We start from the raw sequence: 19,426 nt of genomic DNA, 5'->3' as shown, positions 1-19,426 counted from the left end.
GGGGGGGGGGGGTCCCACAAGGTGCGTGTATACTCACCCTTGTTAACTCAGTCCTTGTTATACATAACATGTACTTAATTGTGATTACAAATGATGATATGCACAGAGCTTACAGTCATAAACAAAAAATAAAAAGCATATAATGTATTGTATATAGTCCAAACATTAAATTTCCCTCCATAACAGTCCCTTAGTCTTTTCCACTCCTTCATAGTGTTGTAAACTTTTTTTTCCTGAAGAAAAATAAAATCCGAAAATGTAAGTCTTAAAAAAAATGTACTGCCTCTAATTGCATGAGGGAACGGTGCGTTGAATATGTGCTGCATGCTGCCCTCTGGTGGCGAGGACTCGGAGCTGTGCTACAGGAAAGGGTTGGTGGAAGAACTCCCTGAAGGAAATGCGCTGGCTGGGGCTCCCGCCTGAAATAAGTGAGGGAGTCAGCATTCAGGTTTAAGACACTAACAGAAAACATTACTGCTGTGAGACAATGATCCCATTCATATTAAATGTTACAAATGGTCAGGTTTTCAGTGAAATCAACCAGTTCAATTGTTTTCTTGAAGGGGTCATATTATGCTTTTGGCTGTTTCCATTTCTTTTATTGTGTTATTTATCTTTTCTGTGCATGTAACAGGTGTGCAAAGTGAAAAAGCCACAAAGGGAGTTACCATGTCCCACAGATAACACTGCTCCTGAACTGCCTTAAAACAGCTCAACTGTAGTCCAGCCTTTACTTCCATAATCTATCTGCATCACTATGTAACACACGTCATAATGCTCGCCTAGTGGGTAATGTGGTACGCCCTCAAAAACAATGGTGGAGAAACACACTGAGCTGTAGTACACACTGTGACAAGACATCCTCCCGCTGCCTTAATCAAGGTAAAATTTGTTACAGATGAATAACTTACCATTCTGAAACTCTTGCTCCTGTCCATGTTGCAAAGCTGGCTCGGGAACATGTACAGCTGAACCGAAGCTGTGGTTACCAGCTAGTCAGGACCCGCCCTACTCTGCTCTTAATTGGCTAGCCCTTAACTAGCAATTACTATAGAACTAGCAAAAACTATAGAAGTGAGATGCTAAAAATATGGTGTTTTTTTGAAAATGAAACCATGTAAACCTTTGCTAAATAAAATTATGAACCTGAAAATGAGCACAATATGACCACTTTAAGCTGATAAAGCCTTTTCCATAGTATATCATTTTTTCACAGTCTTGTTGGGAAAACAAAAGACAATGCATGCTCACCATGAATGGGTTATTGGACATGCCAGGGCCAGCCATGGGCTGCCCAAAGGGCGTCATGGAGGGCTTGTTCTGACCGTAGACTGGGAATGCAGGGCCTAGGGGTGATACAGGACAGGGATTTACAACAGGTATTTAATTTTAACTGTTGTATCAACAGGCCATAAAGAGTCAAAGAAAAACATTATTTTTTTACAATGAACTAAATTATTATAATAAGTTTATTGGGACTGTAAAGAGGGGGGGGGGGGGGAGCAACGGGAGAGTCAAGCCCCAGCGTGTCAGATTGTATTCAGGTATGTACAGAGCCTTATGAGTGATGTCAGATTTATTCATTAAGTTTCTGGTCCAGCACTGGGTTGCACCAGCTATGTGTAAGTTCTCTCCTAAGTTAGGGCTAAAGGTCAACACTAGAGGATTAGTAACTACTAGATAGTTTGCAACTAACTATAATTAGTTGCACCATGAATAATTAACTAATTAATTACGCATGACTTAATTAGTTTAGACGTAAAATAGTAAATAAGGCAAGTGGCCAATCAACAATCAAAGATTTGGTTATTTGAAAGTCATGGTTGGCGTGTGCATTAGCTTTCTGGCTGGCATGAGCCACTTGGCATTGTAGCACATCATAGTAAGCTGTATGAATAATGAAATATCAATAAATTAGGTCTCTACTGGATTATTGTGTTGCAAAATGACATGCAATTAATGAAAAATGATGCTACGTGGCAGAAAAACGGCTGTTTTGCTGTTAGAGAGTATAATTATGTGACATTTAATGATTTACACCTACCCTGGGGCAACTATTATATAAGTAGTTGTTACGTAGAATAATGTTGTAACTTATCTCAGTGGTGCAACCACTTTTTATCTTAGTAATGAATAAATTACAACTTAGTAAGAATTTACATTATAACTAGGCTAAGTTTGAACTTACACACAGCTGGTGCAAAAGGCTGCAGAGCTTTAACAGAGCAGAACGGCCAAAGCTTAGTACCCTAAATGCAACCTTTTATCACTGTGCAGTAGCTGCCACTGACAAGTCACACTTTTAATTTTCTGCTGCTAGACTTAAATGCAATTTCTAACGCAGAGGGCCATCATGTGGAGAAGATTACATATAATTCATGCCGAGGAAAATTCTGCAGGTGAGCTAAGTCACTGACAGTTACTGCACTGGTGGAACAGGGTAAGAGCACAGAGGGATGTGGGAGGCCACTAACCATTAGACTGAGGGTGGTAGGCCCCAGGTTGAGAGTAAGGGATGGGGGCCTGGCCAGGGAATTGCTGCTGGAAGTTTCCGCTGAAACTGGTCGGCAGGCAGTAGGAAGACGCATTCCCAAAGCCAGCAGGCATGCTCATAGAACCAGTACCAAATGAGGCTACAAGACACACGCAGCATGTGTGTACACAAATGCACACACACACACACACACACACACGGAGAAATAAATTCTAGATACTTCAAATCACAAAGCTACATGGCAATGTAACTGGGTTACATCAAAGTAACACAAATGCCTAGGTAAAAAAATGCACGATCTTAAACACACTACATTTTAAATGTACACACACCTGCAGAAGGAGCTCTGCCATTGGTCTGGAAAGGATTGGTGGCCATCTCCGGGGCCACGGCTGCAGCAACAAAGGGATTTGTGGATGGGACAGCTAGATGAAATACAGGAGTAAGTTGCAAAATGAGACTTCGAACTACATGTAAAAATGAATTTTCCCTTCTGTGTGCATCACTGTAGTAGCAATCACTATTACCACTTCCAAAGCCAGGCTGCATGCTGGGTAACACAGGTGGATTCTGAGCTGGCGATGAACTAAGCACTGGTCCAAATATGTTCCTGTAATGAAAATGTACAGATTGAATGTTTTTTTAATGCACAACTCATGCATTAATTAACATTTACAACTGTAAACATGTTGCCGACTTTCTTAAGCTGGGTTAGTAAAATATTACTGTGTGTGCGTGTGTGCGTGTGTGCGCGCGCGCCTGTCTCAGTCTCTCACCCCTGCACATTGCTGCCTGTTGACACAGTCGAGCTGAGCTTGTTGTCCAACTCAGCCAGAGCAGCATAGCGATCCTCTGTGCTCCCTGTGTGGGACTGGGTGGTGACGGCACTAGACATTGATGGTATTGGCACACCTCCCCCTTTCAACACATTTTTGAAGTAGAAAATAAATAAATAAATAAATAAATAAATAAATAAATACTCAAAGATCACGTGCCACATGCATATACATGCACAGTCAAATAATAAAAAAATAAAAAAGACAAAGAAGTAACTAAATTATTAAGTGAAAAGCTTAAGGGCTTAAAGTGTGAGGGAAAATTTACAAAGCTATTTTGTAAAATAAGCACAATGTGAGATTCGGGGCCAAATGTCCACTAGGTGTCTCCCTTAACAGCGCTTTTGCAAGGTCTTTCTTAAATTAATTAAAATTGATAACAATTGAATTGAAGGATGTATCCCGTGTGTTTCCAACATTGATAACAACTTAGCTATTCTTAAGTGCTAACTTTGCTGAGCATTACTTTAAAAACTTGTCCAAGTGAAATGTGCTACAATCAACCAACAGAAGTGATGACCACCACATGCTCTCAGCATCTATAGAGCATTGCTGGATACAGAAAGGGCTTGCCCAGTGGACAGTGGATTAAGCAAGTAATGAATAAGAAAATAAAAAAAATACTGAGGAGAGGGTGAGCGTGTGTGTGGTGTGGACAGGCTGGAGGAAAGACAATGGTGGGGATCGGGGTACCTGATGAAAAGGACTTTGAGGGAGGTGACGTGCTCAGATGGGATGGAATTTCAGTGTTTCCAAATGCCTCAAAGTTGGCAAAGTTGGTATTTGAATTACCCTGAGGTGCTGCAGCCATACACAAGGAACAATTAACACAGGCACACTGAATGTGGAAATAAAAACAATGGCAGGGAAATGCATGGGATGATGGCAAACCAAAGGCTACAAACTGCTAAATATCTGTATTAGTCTGAGTGAAATGTTGGCCAGTTTGTGACCTATGAGGGAAAGCTTGCTTACCCGACTGGCTTGGAAAATGTGCAAAGTTGGCAAAATTGGTAGAGCTCGAAGTTTGAGTGGGTGGAGCAGCAAAGATATCGCCTCCTAGGTCCGAGAGCAAGTCAAACTTCTTCTCCTGGGCGGCACTGTGAGCCTGGGACCGACCTAGCCCCGGAGACTAAGCAGCAGCAGGAAAAACAACAGGGTATATATAATTCTGCAATACTCTACCCCGCCTATATATAATATACTTCTCTCCAACCAAATACCAGAAGACATCATTGGTGGCTATCGAATGGGCAAATGGAGGCTGAGTGTACATTTCTGTTACCTGGCGCAGTGGGGTCTTGTTGAGCTGCAGGGTCTTGAGAGGTTGGACTTCTGGGGTACTACCAGTGCTGCTGGCTGAGGAGCCGGACACAGAGGCCTGGACACTTGATACTGCCCTTGCCTGGTCTGGGGGAACATACCTAGGCATTCAGGAAAGAACTTTATTAAAAAAGGGAAAACAGAAAGAGCTTTTTATAATACAATCCCATCTGAGCACTATGTGAACATAGTACAACAAATTAGTAATTATTAATTTGTTTGGTACAAAGGAAGTATTTCAATGTCATCAAATGGGATCTTGTTTGATAAAGCACAGTTGTAACAGTTAAAAGTTGTGTTCTATTTCCACCAACACTGCAGCAAAAGAAGAAAGTGACACGCAGACATAGGAAGTCCTAGACAATGAAGAGCATGCTATCAAACTAAAGCATATGGTTAACCAAATCCATAATTGCAAAATGTTTTTTGGCAGAGATAGCACTTAACTCTCAGCACTCTTTTGTGTTCTCCTAAAATATTGCTTAATTCCACCATTTATACAATGTCTATACGTAGGGTGAAGAACTGAAATAATTATGGTCATAAAAGGTTGCTGACAAAGGTTTTTATTTTTGCCAAAACAAAACAAAAAAAAAAAAAAAATCAATAACTTCATGTTACCATCGCTTCTTTTCGTATTTTTCCTGAAGGAACTCTTTTACTTTCTGCGGTTCCCGGAAATCTGGAACAACCAGTGTCCTGTCGTCATAGAGGCCCAACCAGATGTGTTTACAGACCTACGGGGGGGCAGAGGAATGAGGAGAGTGGGAGGTAAGGAGGGGATTTGGATGGGGGTAGTGGCAAAGCCGGAAGAGAGGTGAGAGAAGGCAAAAGGGAAGGGGGAGGGGATGATGAGAAATGGGAGGAAAAAAAGTAAGGAGAGAGGAATGCCAATAAAGTTGACAACACCGGATTCAAAAAAATGCCTGCATGCCACCTCTGAATACAGAACTAGACAGGCTTGACTAAAATAATGTTTAACAATGTGAAATATGTTGCTGAGCCCTTTGGTGTAAAGTGTGCATGATACCTCATTGCTGTGTTTCTGTAGGAACTCTATCTCCTGATGTGTGAACGTGGTCATAGAGATGGACTTCACTCTGTGTGGGGGATTCAGTCCTCGCCTGTGGGTGGAGGAAGTATATGTTAACTGAAGAACAAGAGAAGCAGGAAGCGACCCAGTGCTGTTCATATGAAATGAAACAAGCAAACAAAACAACCCAATCCTAGATACACCAATACATTTTCCTTTGAGAGGGACACATGAGTATTTTAAGTGTAAGTATGAACATTTGACAGACATTTGCAATGCAAACCCACAGAACATCAGAGGGAAGCATTTGCTGCTAGTTAAAGGTTTCAAAGTCCATAGCAATTATAGTATTTGCTTTAAATCTCAAGGAAAGTAATACCTTCCTGTAAATTCATTCCCCAACATGTTAATTCAGAAATATTTGAAATGGGTCTTATAGCAGATCCCAAATACACTTGTTTATGTTTCGTTGTTTTAAAACATTTAAATCGCAGTTTTTGACGTGGATCCACAGTAGAAATACTTGAGTGTTAAAGTTAAAACAAATATCTCAAATTGATCTAACCCAAGTACAAATATAAAACACAAAATAATGAATTGCATAAGCATTTTGAAATTTGTGACTTACAAAAATCATACCGTTGAGCCAACTGTTCACATAAGTCACATAATGAGCCAAATTAAAATTAACTGTGTGTAATCAAGGTGGGACAAGTGACATGGCTCTACATACGCTAGTAAATAGAAGGTGCAGCAGCTAGTTTGTTGGCAAAAAGCTTAGTCACAAAGAAAGTTTTACAAACAAATCTGTCACAAGATTACTGAATTATTGCTTGTTTATATAGCACAAACTTACAAGATTGTACCAAGGGGTCTTTATCCTTCAACCCTCAACACTGATAAGAAAAACAATCCACATAATCTTCAGAGGTGAGGTAAATCATAAAAAAGGTTAAATGGCCTCAAGGGGTCTGTGCAAGAGAGACACCAGCAAGAAAGGTAACCAAGATTTTGTTGCGAAAACGGTAAACTGTGCAGTCAACAACTGTTGCTTAACCAGTTGCAGCCTTTATGGCAGATTGGCAAAGATAAAACCACTGTGGAAAAAAGAACAATCACATAACATGTGGGCTAGTGTTCACAACAAGGTATGTGGGAGACTCTGAAACAAAGTGGAAGAGGGTTCTATGGTCTGATGAAACCCAAACACACCATCACTGGGGGGTGCTGCTGCAGACATGACAAGGCTTGTGAAAGTTGAAGTTAAAATGAAGACACCCAAGACAAATCCTGGTGGAAAACCTGATGCAATCTGTCACAGGAATGACTAAACACCAACAATGTTAATGTCCTGGTGTGGTCAAGCCAGAGTCTAGACCTCCAACCAAACCAGAATTTATGGCAGGACTTTAAAATTGCTGTTCACTGCAACTTGACAGAGCTTTCAGATTTTTGCAAAGAGGACAAACCAGTGTCCTGCAAAGAATCAATGCGGTACTTGTTGCCAAAGGTGCCTCTAATAATACTGACTTCAAGAGGGTGAATACTTGTGTGTTTTGTACTTAATTAAGATGATATGGTAGAAGTTTGACTTTTATTTGTCAATTTTTGTTGCTCAATTAATCCACTGTGATTTAATGAAGCAAAACAAACAATGGGGAAAACATATTTTTAAGCACTGTATTTTAAAACTGATGTTAGCACTGCCTTCAAAAGTTAGTTATAGTTATTTCACATTTCCTAATTGACGTTCTACTCTCATTCTGTAGGGTTTAATAATGGATATGTGCACAGACTCATAGGACTGGAGAGAATATGCCACAGGATACGATCTTATCAGTGTCATAGCTCAAATGCTGATTATCTTAAATGCATACCAATATCCAAATCCTGATAGTGGAACCACACACACATACACACACACAAACATAGACTTAGAATTAAAGGTTAAATACTGTATACAGCTGCAATACACTGGGTGGATGTGGCCTTGCAACAACTTCCCTGACAAGAACACATTTAACATGCTGACAGCAAAATATGCTGAAATGTTTGCTTTCATATGAGTAACTACATGTGGGCAAGCAGTTAACATATTGCATAAATCCTGATTTCATCACCATGATAAGAGCTTCTGGGGAACAAGAAGTGGTTTCACCGACCCACTGCCCCACTTTCAACTACTTCCCAAGTTAAGAGACCCACACTGCTCCGGCTTATCTAGGGGTGTGTGTTTGTTTGCAGCATGACTTGTCGGAGGTCCAGGTAAAGTTCAGAGTAGAGGAGGTCCCCCCTGCGACGGGTTGCTTTTAAACAAGGCTGGTGAAACATTTAGCTGTCCGGTATGTGGACCTACAGTTGGGCGTGCTAACCTTGACCACTGAGACATCCCTCACACTCAGCCGATGACAACACGTCTTATCACACTGGAGTAATGCTGTAACTTAAACAAATCAAACTGCTGACATTACCCGGCCCAACCCAGCGGCCTCGGAGGAAGAACCGAGGGTGGCGTTACCTGTCCTGACTTTAACGCTAACTTAGCTAACGAGCTAACGGTACCGCCAAGTCAGTGGTGGTACCACACACATCCATGACCGACAGCGGCGCCTTGTCCTTGCCTGGTAAGACACTGTAAACAATAAAGACGACACTTTATCCCCAAAAGGAAACTTACAGGATCCCGGAGCAGGTGGTGCAGACGAAGGAGCCTACTGTCATGTTGACATAGGTCGGGCCGCGCTGGTCGCAGTCGAAGCATTTCCTATTCGCGGGCAGGCTAGTCATTTCCCGGAGCATCTTCAGATGAGTCTCCTCCTGCTTTCGCTTCGCACTGGTCGCCATGGCCGAAAACAGCGGGTTGGTTATCACCGGGAAGGAAGTTTGGTGAAGGGACCCGGGACAGGGCGGGTGTCTTCAGGGCGAGGCTTGACGCGTGCGACGGCGGTGGCCGGGCAGACACCTTGCCTAGAGGTCTGGTGGAGAGACTGGGAGCCTGACAAACGACTTCTTCTGCACGGCAAAATTGAGAAACAGGCCGGCTCCACGACCACAGGCGCCATCTGGTGGTTCGGAATCATGCCTCGTGCGTTAATAAACAATAACGTCCTGTTTAGATACACTTCAGAGCAAATTACTGAATAAATTGTGCTGTGAAAACAGTACACAACCACATCACACAAACATATCAATTGACATATTATTTTAATTTAAAAAGGAATATACATATAAAATATAAAAATATGCACGACACACAGGACATTCTGTGTTTACAAGTTTTTTTCAAAATAATATACAATGTTCTTCACATGGATTTAAACATTTCTCTCTCTATGTCTTTAAGACATGATAACACGTTAAAATTCAAGTCTTTGGTCTCTGCCTTGGCACCCTTTACACAACAGGTGCTGACTGAATATCTAGTGATGAGACACCCCCTGTCTCCAGTTTTGGCTTGGGTGAAGGCCTCCCTGACAGTGATCACACTGTTCTCTTTCATAGCCGTCCGCCGCCTGCTCTGCTTTGCTTGGTGGCTTTAGCAGGGAACTGCTGGATACACTGAAGAACTGCTCAGTGAATTGCATTATTGCAGACAATGCTGTTAAGACCAGATCAGATGACTGTATTGTCAGTGTGGGTAATACTCCCATGCAGAGACAAAGACTTGTATCTTGCAAGATGTCTGTTTGGCTTCTTCAAGATTCGGCGGTGACTAGAAGGCACTTGGAAAAGCGCAGTCCTGTGCCAATGCAATACCATGATCCAACATGTACAGCTGCTGCATCTGAAACTAATGAAATTATCAGTTTTACAGAAAACAAAATCAAAATGAATGGATTACCATTTAGTCGACGAAGATGCTAGAATTTCTCATCAGCACAGGAATAACGCATAAAGTAATAATGATCATTTGTTAAAACACAGTCATCTCACAGCTGAGAAATTCCCAATTGGTCAATGTTCTTTTTTTCATAATAACTTTTAGATATCTGGCAGACAGGGCTGAAAAACCAATCCTTTTTTTTTGATGGTGGAGGCAGCAAGCAGCAGATGGTGGTGGCCTTATTTCGACTTTGGTCTCTTTCTGTTGCTGCTTAAAGAGTCTGCAGCTTCCACAGGCTAGAGAAAGAAAAAGAGAACAAGTGTTCAGACAAATTAACACGCCACATTTGGAACTAATTTTCTGTACTTGTATAGCGCCTTTCTAGTCTTCCGACCACTCAAAGCGCTTTTCAACTACGACACATTCACCCATTGACACACATTTATACACTGAGCCCAACTGCACAGAACAGACACTAACATTCACATACAGATGGAACATCCAAATATGGCCAAGGACAAGACACTGAACCCCAAATTGGCTTCAATATACAGATTAGAGGAGCTGAGTAGATTTTATTGACCGATTCAGACATTTCAAATGTAGTTTTAAGTACTTAATTTAATCATAGCTTTTCATCCAATTAATCCAGTTCTGAATTAATTTAATAAGCCTTATTATTTTTGTAGACAATTACGTTATGCTCACCTGATCCCTCTTTCTGGTAACTCTAAAGAAGTCCTCCATGCGAGACTGCCTGCTGCGCCCTGCTGCCCTCTCCTTTTCCCTCTCCTCCCGGTTACTTTCCCGCATCTGACGGTACTTCTCCATTCGACGACGGACCCTGTCCTCCCTAAAAACATACCAACATGAATACAGTCAAAGCTGTATTTGAACGAGACGGAGAAGCATGTGAAATGAAGGCTGGGCTCAAGCTAAAATCCAGTACGTACTTAACGCGTTTGACGTAACAGAGGAACCGAACCAAGGCTTCTTCATCTGGCTCAGTCCAGGTGAGTTCAGGAGCTACTGTTTGTGGTGCATCCAAGAATATCTTCCGGGCTTCTTCGTACTTCCAGAAATGTGGCACAGGATGGGTCTGAAGGGCAGCAAATACTTATTAGATCTTTTTTAAAGTAACGTACAGAAAGAAAAACAAAGACCACTGGTTATCCAGCTAGTACCTTTCTGTTGATGTGCAAAACCACATTCTCAATAGTACGATGCTTCTGGATCAGTGTCAGAGCTCTCTTAGGACCCAGACCAGTTATCTTGTCACAGTAGTCACAGCCCAATAAAATACACAGATCAACAAACTAGTGGAAAAAAACAAGCAAGAATATGGAAAGTTTGAGTACTTGTTTGTATCGAATATTTCCATATTACGAATTATGGTATTCTATGTTATCTTTAATGTTTCAGTCTCACCTCCTTGTGACTAATTTGGAGCTTCTCTAACAGCTTGGGCAAAGAATATTCAATGACTTCACTGTGGTGAAGAAGAAGAAAAGAAGAAGAAGAAGAGCATAAATCAACATTAGATCTGTTTAAAAACCTTCCAGTCCTTCCTTCAATTAAAGTGATATTTGGAAATAAAGTGACATGAGAAACTCAACTGTCATCAGTGGCATCAATACATGGATATTAGTTGAGGCTACAAGTAATTTAATCCAAGCCAGCTAGGCAACATAAAAAATATTTAACTATCCACCACAGAAGAAAACCTCTTAGGTTTATTTCCACTGTTTGACCTCACTCCAATGTACTTAAAACAACCCTGTGGAGCTAATTTGCAAAGACATTTCCCTGATAACTTATACGCTAATAATGATAATACTGTGTGTGGCTCATTTTTGTCCGAGAGATCACGGATGTGTCCTGCTCTCTAAAAATAAGAAGCACCTAGTTAGTCTTCTTCTGAGAGTTACTGTGGCTTAAAATATTTCTGTCACTTTGGCCCAGTTTGCTGCTGTTCATTTTTGTCTGGCAAGCCGACGTGACGATGTCGGACTACAGGACTACAGGTGATGTCAATGTGGCAATATTACTACAGATGAGCAACTTAAGGCTAACTTGCATCAAAAGCTCATTTACATGTGAACCCATTTATATAGAAGAGGACGCATTCGTGTGGTGTTTAATTTTCCAGTGACATGGGTAATGAATCCTATGCTGGTCTCTAAAGTCTTGAGGTGTCAGAGGTTCAGAAGAGGACTTTAATGAACCAGCCCCAGAACACTTTACAAAAAGCTCTGTGTTTTTAACTGCACTGCAATGTAAGAAGAATACTATAACAAAAATACATCTGAGCTTGCTGTTCACTCTTACAGATATCCTATTTCAAGCATGCCTTAAATTTCTGCTAGAAGATTTTCATAGTACACTGACATGAGGGGAAACCATGTCTACCAACGTAAATATCTATTGTATAATTTGGAAAATTATTAAAACATGAGAAAACTCCAGTACAGTTATTTATGCAACACATGAATTGCGCAGTTCTTACCTGTCCTTCTTGGCATTCAGCTGGCGAATGAGAATATTGGCTCCAAACGGCAGTGTGTCCATGTCCTCTGATGCCACAGCGTCCACAGTCCCCTCTCTCACCAGATGGGCGCACCGTGCCTCAGCATCCCCTGGAGCCTGGAGCATAAGACAGAAAGAAAAAGAGGGAGATAAAAATGTAAATGCATGAAGTGAGAGAAGGAAGGAAGGAGTAGGTGGGAGAAATATGAACAAATATACATAATCCATGTTTAGCAGGTCGTACCTGGATGACTGGTACACCCAGAAGCTTCAGAAGCTGGAGACAATCTTTGGTCAGGGATGATGCTGCATGGAGCACAAAAAGACATGACATTCAAATATTATTCCCAGTGTATATGTCTCCCAAGAACAAAATTAGTTCCATATCTAGTGAAACTTCAAAAGCTGCGCCTGTGGTTATCAATCTGTGTAGATGTACCTGTGCCGGTGCAGTTGGGGGAGCTCCAACCAGCTGCCTCAGCTCGCTTCTCAAGCTGCAGGAAAAACAGGAGCTTCAGTCAGCATGGGTGGCAGTCATCTGTCTCACATTACAGGTCTGCGCTGTCTTTATCACAACACACTGGCCCATCAAATTCACTTTCACTTCTTTGTTAAAATATTTCTTCAATCAGCACATATAAGGAGACCAGTTCTACCGCCATCATGAACACATGAGGAAAGAATTAGCATTAGTCTCCCTCAGACCCGTGGCTGTCCTACACACACACCAGGGGGGACATGTTTAGTATCAGGTTGAGTACAAAGAAGTGTCACTTACAACAGCTGTCTTTTCCCTGGGAGGCTTTCCGTCGAACACAAAGACTGGCTTTATGTCATGTTCCAGGAAGGTGAGCGTGCGGAAGAAGAGGCCTGTCAGAGGGCTACAGAGAAGACATAAAGGATATCTCACACAAATACACTGGCAATCCCCTGTACATCGCTGAACATATAAGAGTCTGTATCAAAGACATCTTGATTCAACTTAATCATTTACATTTATTCATTTAGCTGACGCTTTTATCCAAAGCGACTTACAATTGCTATATATGTCAGAGGTCGCACACCTCTGGAGCATCTAGGGGTTAAGTGTTTTGCGCAGGGACACATTGGTGTCACACAATGGATTTGAACCCAGGTCTCTCACACCAATCGCTGTAGTTCATGGTGGTATTGTGTTGGATTGCATTATTTTTAAGGTTCATGTAATATTTTTGCTCATAAGCAAATGATATGATAAAGGCATTATTATTATTATAATGCAATTTAATACACCACCCTAAAGTGCAGCCACAAAAAGTAAAAATTAAGTAAACACAAAAACAGCTACAGCAGCAGTCTGATTATTCTTAGCAAAGTTATTGTAGATCTATTTTATTGGACTGCCTTGCATGTTATAGGTGTTCCGTTTTTCTGGACACACAGTTTACTGGATTGGAAAAGGGGAATCAGTATATATAATTCACTAGTCAAAGAAAAGAGAAGCACTCTTGCTCCACTTTAACAAGGCAAAATGGGACATCGGTCATCAAGGGGGCTCACCTTAGGGAAGGCGTCGCTGCACGGAACTGGTTCATAACAATGGAGGTATCCAGTGCGATTACTTTTCCTGTGGAGTTAAACACAGCACCAATGCCATCAGCACCATATAATACAATTTATTTCACTATTTGTTAGAGGAAAATATTCATGTATCAGTCAATTACATAAAATAAAAATAATATTCTAATACTTTATTTACCTGGCACCAGACAGCCATAGCTTTGTATTCATCTAGCTACATAAAATCATTGTGAGCTTTATCTTATTATTTTAGCTCAGGTATTGTAATTGCGATGTATTGCGATACAAGAGAGAATGATCATTTTTACGTCACTATTCTCATTTTCATTGATGATTCCGGTGTATTTTTGCAAGTATCTGTACCAAATAAAGATGTTTTCTTAAGTCTGTAGAATATGACGTGTAGGCCAGGACATCTCTGCAGCACACCAATGTTTTATTAAAAAAGGTATTTTGACATAAAACACAAATATTGTGCCTCCTGCTATTTGAAAATTTAAGTAAAATTTCGATTAATAGTTGATCCCTACAGTGGGCTTTAGGCCTATGTCCTTTCATGACTTCATTAAAGGTACAAAAACCATCAGTAAACTGAATTAGTTAGACCACTTAACAAAAAAAGAGGTACTACAAGTATTCCTTCATCCCGGTCTCCATTCAAACTTTCAATGTTAATGACAGGAGGAACTAGCTGCTGCTGTTGATTGCTGTTGAAGTCCCTTACCTTAGTGATGTTGATGATGATGATATAGTAACAGTGTAAATTATGTTTATCATATCTGTAGTGTTGATCTTGTGTGGTGACACCAATGTCCAGAATTACAGAGATGTGTCATGTTGTGTTAATGGTAATGTATCACATCAAAATGGTTATGTTGATAATAGTGAGTTTTATACTAGAAACAAAAGTTAAAGTACTCGTACTAATGTTAAATGTTAAGTAAGGTTAACATTAAAGTAACAAGTTGTAACATTAACGTACTTAATTGTAACCTTGCCTGATGATTACAGAGTAAATGTCGGTAGTTTCCATCACTATGACGTTACTGGTAATAATATGTCTAGACAGCGAAGTTACGTTAATTTTAACTCCAGCGTTGCTTTTAAAGATGTTTTGTTGTGTGGAGTGAGCACTGCTAGTTGGAACGTTAACATGAAGTTAGCTAACTGTTAAGCTAGTATGCTAACATTAGCATTTGCCGTTTAACGTTACACAAATAATAAAACAAAGACATTGGTCAGCATTATTACCTGTGTAGTCACTGATATCCTTATGAGAAATAGCACCTGGAGCACCTGAGCGGATCAAATCGGCCAGTTTAGTGATCCCCATTGTTTTGCCAGCACCTTAATGTTTCTTCTTTTTGTTTTTCTGTAGTTCTGGTGAAAGCATAGTCTGTATATAAGAAGGGTAGAAGACGAGGTGGTTCAGGTTTGGCTGTTTACAAATCAACTGCTGGTTGTGGAGGATTTTTGGTGTTTTAGTTAAACAACACCTCTCTGCAACAATGTCCAGTCAAAGCCCCCGGATCTTCCTGGTGTTGGACATAATGGAGCAGTAGAGGTCAGCATTACACAGAGGCAGGGCTCCGGAGGAAATTAACATCCATCGTTTATTACATCAAAAATATTAATGAACGTATTCATATATTACAAAGAAAGTAAAATATTTAACTTAAAACTCCAGCTTTAAGTCTTAGGTACAGTGTTTAACAGAATATGTTGATGTCTATGTATTATATGTCATAAATAAACCTCCATGAAATACATATCATTTCATTATTGAAAAATAATGACATCAATATTTCACACACAATGCCATCTAATACACATGATCATAAAGACAGTAGCTCTGAGATTTATATCACACTGTTTGATGAATAGAACCACAAAGTCCATGCTTTTAGTTTTGTAGTTAACTTACTGGAAAACATAAGTGGTTAAATTATCTGAAAAAAATAAGCTCAAATTGAATGAACAGCATGGGGAAACATTGTCACTTAATACCCTACCCTTAGTATTGTTGTTGCCACTTCATCAAACTCATAACAGGATCCCCAGGTATGTGACCACAGAGGGAAAAATATAATAATAACATTAAGGTCAAACTACAACATTTCAACAATAAGCTATTTAAATACTGTACACATCTGTTTTGGGTAATGCAGAACTTAAAGGACATTCAGGATAAATGTTATGGCATCTCTAGATTTAGTCAGGTTACTTTGACACTTTAAGAATGGTAGTTATTTGACAAAACTAATGAATCTCAATTCCAAACAGACAAGATAGGTCCAGTCTGGGCCAGGTTCCCAAAACATTTGTCGCTTAAGTAAATCCTTGTTTGCCCTCTAATCATTGTTCTCCTAAAGCTAAAAAGTCTCATTTACAAATGTGGTTTACAAAGATGGTAAGCATCACTGTAACATCTGTTGTTGCTGTGCAAAGGATTTATCAAACTTAAAAGGTGCAATAAGCGTAATAAGTAGTATTTTCACAGCTCTCTCCACAAACTAACCATAATATAATCAATAAAAGTTTCCAATTCTTGTTGCTTAATGAATTCATTTCATTAATTTATTGATTTGCTACTTTAAACTAGTCCCCCATTTTCTATATTATCTGTACCACCTTTAGTTTCTCCTAAACTCAAGTGAACATCAGTGCAGTGCAACACTGAGGACAGCAACATATGTTTAAACCTAATAAGGTAACAAGTGTATGTTAATGCTGCTACACAGCAAAACTCAGCTCAGCCCATGAAAAGCAGTTTGCAAACATCCAGCTGTAGTGTCATTGTGCTTTGTCTTGCTAGTCGTTTGCTAGTTTATACAGGAACAAAATACATAAATGAATCTTTGAATGTGAGATATGCTAACTTGAACTTATACATACGGTGTTGAATCCCACTAGAGCCTGTTTATAGTCAGGTGTGAAGGTAGCCAGTGTAAACTGTGTAGATTTACCAAACACTGGTATATTATTGGTTTTGTAAACATTGGTTATGTTTTACTTATGTCCCATCTTGATAGCTCTAATGTTCAAATTTGGAAGTGGAATCTCAATAGATAGTAGAACATGCAACAGAAACACACAGGACTGTTGTGGAGGACATTTGCCAGTGTTGTTTTCTGTGGTTGCCTTTAGATGTAGTAAAGACTAAGTAAAGGCTCATACTGTATTTAGGGCTGAACAATTAATCAAAACAACTTCAATTTTCAACTCACACGAAGTGCAATATTTGTTAAAGGCAATGTGTGTGTCAAAATACCTTTTTAAATAAAATATTGTCGTGCTGCAGAGATGTCCTGGACTACACATCATATTCTACAGACTTAAGAAAACATATTTGTTTGGTACAGATCCTTGCAAAAATCACACCATAATCATGTAAATATGTTTTTCATTGAAAATTAGAATAATTATGTAAAAATAATCATTCCCTCAAATGAATGCAATATCAGTCAAAATAATCACAATTAGATATTTCTTCTAAATTGTTCAGCCCTAATTGTATTAACCCTTTAACAAGGAATTGCTTTGGCTTCCAGTGTTTTGGGAGACTTGTCCTGTCCCATCTTAGCGGCGGAACCAGATCCAGGTGTTGATAAGCCAGAATGCCACAGTGGCAGAATACAGGATCACCTCTCGCTTGGAGCGTTCTTTGTTTTCTTCCTCTAGCAGCTGCAGACGTCGGTTCAACTTTACAATCTGACACAAAAAAAATTTTTTCAACACTACTTGTGTTGCCCAAGTATTTACATAGGATTACCACTATTTGGTTTTTAGTCTAAGTTTAAAGTGTGAAGGATGTCAAAAGCAGAACTATATCAAAATCAACAACAGACACGAGGAACGACTTTTTGCGTTTCAACTGCTATCACTGGTTTTAAAATGGCACAAGTACAGCAGCTGACAACAATACTGTTAGTTTAAAAGAAAGTCTTTGAGTACTGGCCCAGAATGTAATTAGTACTTGTAATGCATTCGTTTTTGTTTGTTGAGTCTTCTGTTTGTTTACAGCTGAGTATCTAAAAAATGTGTGTGCTGCTCTGCCGGTTACCAGCCTGATATGGGATACATAAGTTTGTTGCATCAGCGTCACTGTACCTCAACAGTTGTAAATTATAAAGCTAAAAATAGGAGAAAATACTAACAGGCACACTATGCACAGCAGAGCAGTGGAGAAGCATATTAACCACTTATCAGCGACACAAGCAATCATTTAGGCATGTGAGATATATTACCTGTCGTCGTAGTGAGGAGGCATCCACTAAGCCAGACTCATCAGGGTTTATATCCAGGGCCAGGTCCAGGTGTGTCCTGTGGAAATCAACTTATCTCATTTTAGAATAACGACAACAGTGACATAATTAACTAAACTAGTCTAGCTCAGAGAGTGTTAGCATAGCTGCACAAACTATCCTGAAAGGGAATTTTCCCCTGCATGAAACTGTAGCTATATCCTGACAGAAGTACATGAGACAGATAATCTGGCGTCTCCTACTGCTCCTAATGCCATTGATAACAATCCTCCGCACTCGAGTCAAAACAACCAATCATCCCTTCTTTACCAACAACTGTATCAACTACAAAACACGTCCCGGCTCCACACGGACCACGGCCTCATTATGTTCACAGCGGGGATGATGGAGGTTGAAGCTGGGAAACAACATTAATGGCTTTATAATGTGACTTTCTGTAAAATAGATCACCCCAGCACAATTTTCACGCGCATTACTTTACTACGTCCAGACATTTTTCTCCTGTTTTGATGTCTCACAGCTGCTATCTCCTTTTGATTTAGAAACTCCACACTCCATAACTTTCTTCTCCATTATAGCTCTTCACCTCAGGAGCTTTTCTAAAAAAAAGGTTACACTGCTGTGAGAAAGGTTTCTTTCTTTTCTATGAAATTTCGTAAGTTTTCTTCCACCAGGACCAGTTGTTTGTTGAGGAACTTTGTAAATACAGTGAATACAATCACCTGCGATGGCTGTCGTCCAGCACTTCCAGGACCTGCTGGTAAGCCCGCCGCGTTGTTGACTGGATATAAGACAGGAGCCCTGCAGCGGTGAACAGGTTGATGTTTGCATCCTCAGGGGAACAGAGGGGGGGACACAAGCGGACTGGTAGGGCAGAAGGGGAAGGGGTTACACTGGCCAAGAGGTAAGTGGGGAGAAACAGTAAAGAAATAAGATATTTTTTTAAACAAACCAAGAGAAATAAGAATAAGAGATAACAAATTCAGAATGTTAAGGCAACAGCAGTCAAGCGGTGTTGTAACAGGTATTTCAACTATAAAGTGTTTATATAGGCACTTAATTTTTCACCTATACTGGGATCAACGTCAATTTTTACTTGCCCCAGTACAAATTGTTTTATTTACTAGCAGTTATCAAATAACACAAAAGTTAATGTTTAAATTTGAGATAACTGAAATTCTCGCTTGTGCTTCAACTCATAAATTTTGTCTTTATCCGCTGCCCATCAGTACTGCGCATATGCAAGGCGAATGGGTGGCTAGATTTACTAGCTCGACATGGCATTTTACTTGCCCTGGGCAATCAGGCAATCGTTGTTGTTGAGCCCTGCTACAATTATTTACAGTATCTCACAAAAGTGAGTACACCCTTCACATTTTTGTAAATATTTGATTAAATTTTCATGTGACAACACTGAAGAAATGACACTTTGCTACAAAGTAAAGTAGTGAGTGTACAGCTTGTATAACAGTGTAAATTTGCTGTCCCCTCAAAATAACATCACACAGCCATTCATGTCTAAACCGCTGGCGACAAAAGTGAGTACACCCCTAAGTGAAAATGTCC

The 19,426-nt window shown here is 40.0% G+C and overlaps 3 protein-coding genes across 4 annotated transcripts in view; all 3 read right to left on the bottom strand.

The window, feature by feature from the left end:
• Positions 1-10: 10 nt before the first annotated feature.
• On the bottom strand, positions 11-8,727 carry agfg1b (ArfGAP with FG repeats 1b). The gene is made up of 12 exons (XM_046052077.1): positions 8,364-8,727; positions 5,684-5,777; positions 5,275-5,390; positions 4,616-4,754; positions 4,306-4,462; positions 4,024-4,131; positions 3,271-3,412; positions 3,022-3,104; positions 2,827-2,919; positions 2,475-2,633; positions 1,252-1,346; positions 11-419 (listed from the first exon to the last, which is right to left on the bottom strand). The coding sequence occupies exons 1-12, from the start codon at positions 8,528-8,530 to the stop codon at positions 360-362; spliced, it is 1,413 nt and encodes a 470-aa protein (XP_045908033.1). The 5' UTR covers positions 8,531-8,727; the 3' UTR covers positions 11-359.
• Positions 8,728-8,873: 146 nt separating this feature from the next.
• On the bottom strand, positions 8,874-15,155 carry zgc:110269 (probable flap endonuclease 1 homolog). Of its 2 annotated transcripts, none has more exons than XM_046052078.1 (11): positions 14,847-15,155; positions 13,575-13,641; positions 12,814-12,916; positions 12,475-12,529; positions 12,280-12,341; positions 12,016-12,152; positions 10,938-10,998; positions 10,694-10,825; positions 10,463-10,608; positions 10,218-10,362; positions 8,874-9,805 (listed from the first exon to the last, which is right to left on the bottom strand). In XM_046052078.1, exons 1-11 carry the CDS (start codon positions 14,926-14,928, stop codon positions 9,749-9,751), a joined length of 1,047 nt encoding a protein of 348 aa, XP_045908034.1. In that variant the 5' UTR covers positions 14,929-15,155; the 3' UTR covers positions 8,874-9,748. The 2 variants fall into 2 exon arrangements, with proteins under 2 accessions (XP_045908034.1, XP_045908035.1); XM_046052079.1 differs by lacking the exon at positions 14,847-15,155 and adding an exon at positions 14,320-14,611.
• A 1,828-nt stretch (positions 15,156-16,983) lies between these two features.
• LOC123972571 (mitochondrial fission factor homolog A-like) overlaps positions 16,984-19,426 on the bottom strand; it is an 11,370-nt gene continuing 8,927 nt past the window's right edge. The window contains 2 exon segments of the mRNA XM_046052100.1: positions 16,984-17,306; positions 17,843-17,918. Of these exon segments, the coding sequence (XP_045908056.1) occupies positions 17,175-17,306; positions 17,843-17,918 (208 nt within the window). The 3' untranslated portion in view covers positions 16,984-17,174.

The sequence above is a fragment of the Micropterus dolomieu genome, linkage group LG06, assembly GCF_021292245.1.
Source record: "Micropterus dolomieu isolate WLL.071019.BEF.003 ecotype Adirondacks linkage group LG06, ASM2129224v1, whole genome shotgun sequence".
Lineage (NCBI taxonomy): Eukaryota > Metazoa > Chordata > Actinopteri > Centrarchiformes > Centrarchidae > Micropterus > Micropterus dolomieu.
This window is presented reverse-complemented; position numbering and strand designations above follow the sequence as displayed.

What these genes read in the sequence shown, in the direction of transcription:
- zgc:110269 (XM_046052078.1), bottom strand. Translation starts at nt 14,928, where the DNA reads ATGGGGATCACTAAACTGGCCGATTTGATCCGCTCAGGTGCTCCAGGT. An exon ending in TGGGTGTACCAGTCATCCAG is followed by an intron (nt 12,153 to 12,279) that starts GTACGACCTGCT and finishes CTTATGCTCCAG; the next exon opens with GCTCCAGGGGATGCTGAGGC. An exon ending in TGTTACGTCAAACGCGTTAA is followed by an intron (nt 10,363 to 10,462) that starts GTACGTACTGGA and finishes GTATGTTTTTAG; the next exon opens with GGAGGACAGGGTCCGTCGTC.
- agfg1b (XM_046052077.1), bottom strand. Translation starts at nt 8,530, where the DNA reads ATGGCGACCAGTGCGAAGCGAAAGCAGGAGGAGACTCATCTGAAGATG. An exon ending in ACCACCTGCTCCGGGATCCT is followed by an intron (nt 5,778 to 8,363) that starts GTAAGTTTCCTT and finishes CTCCACCCACAG; the next exon opens with GCGAGGACTGAATCCCCCAC. An exon ending in ACAGGCAGCAATGTGCAGGG is followed by an intron (nt 3,105 to 3,270) that starts GTGAGAGACTGA and finishes TTTTCATTACAG; the next exon opens with GAACATATTTGGACCAGTGC.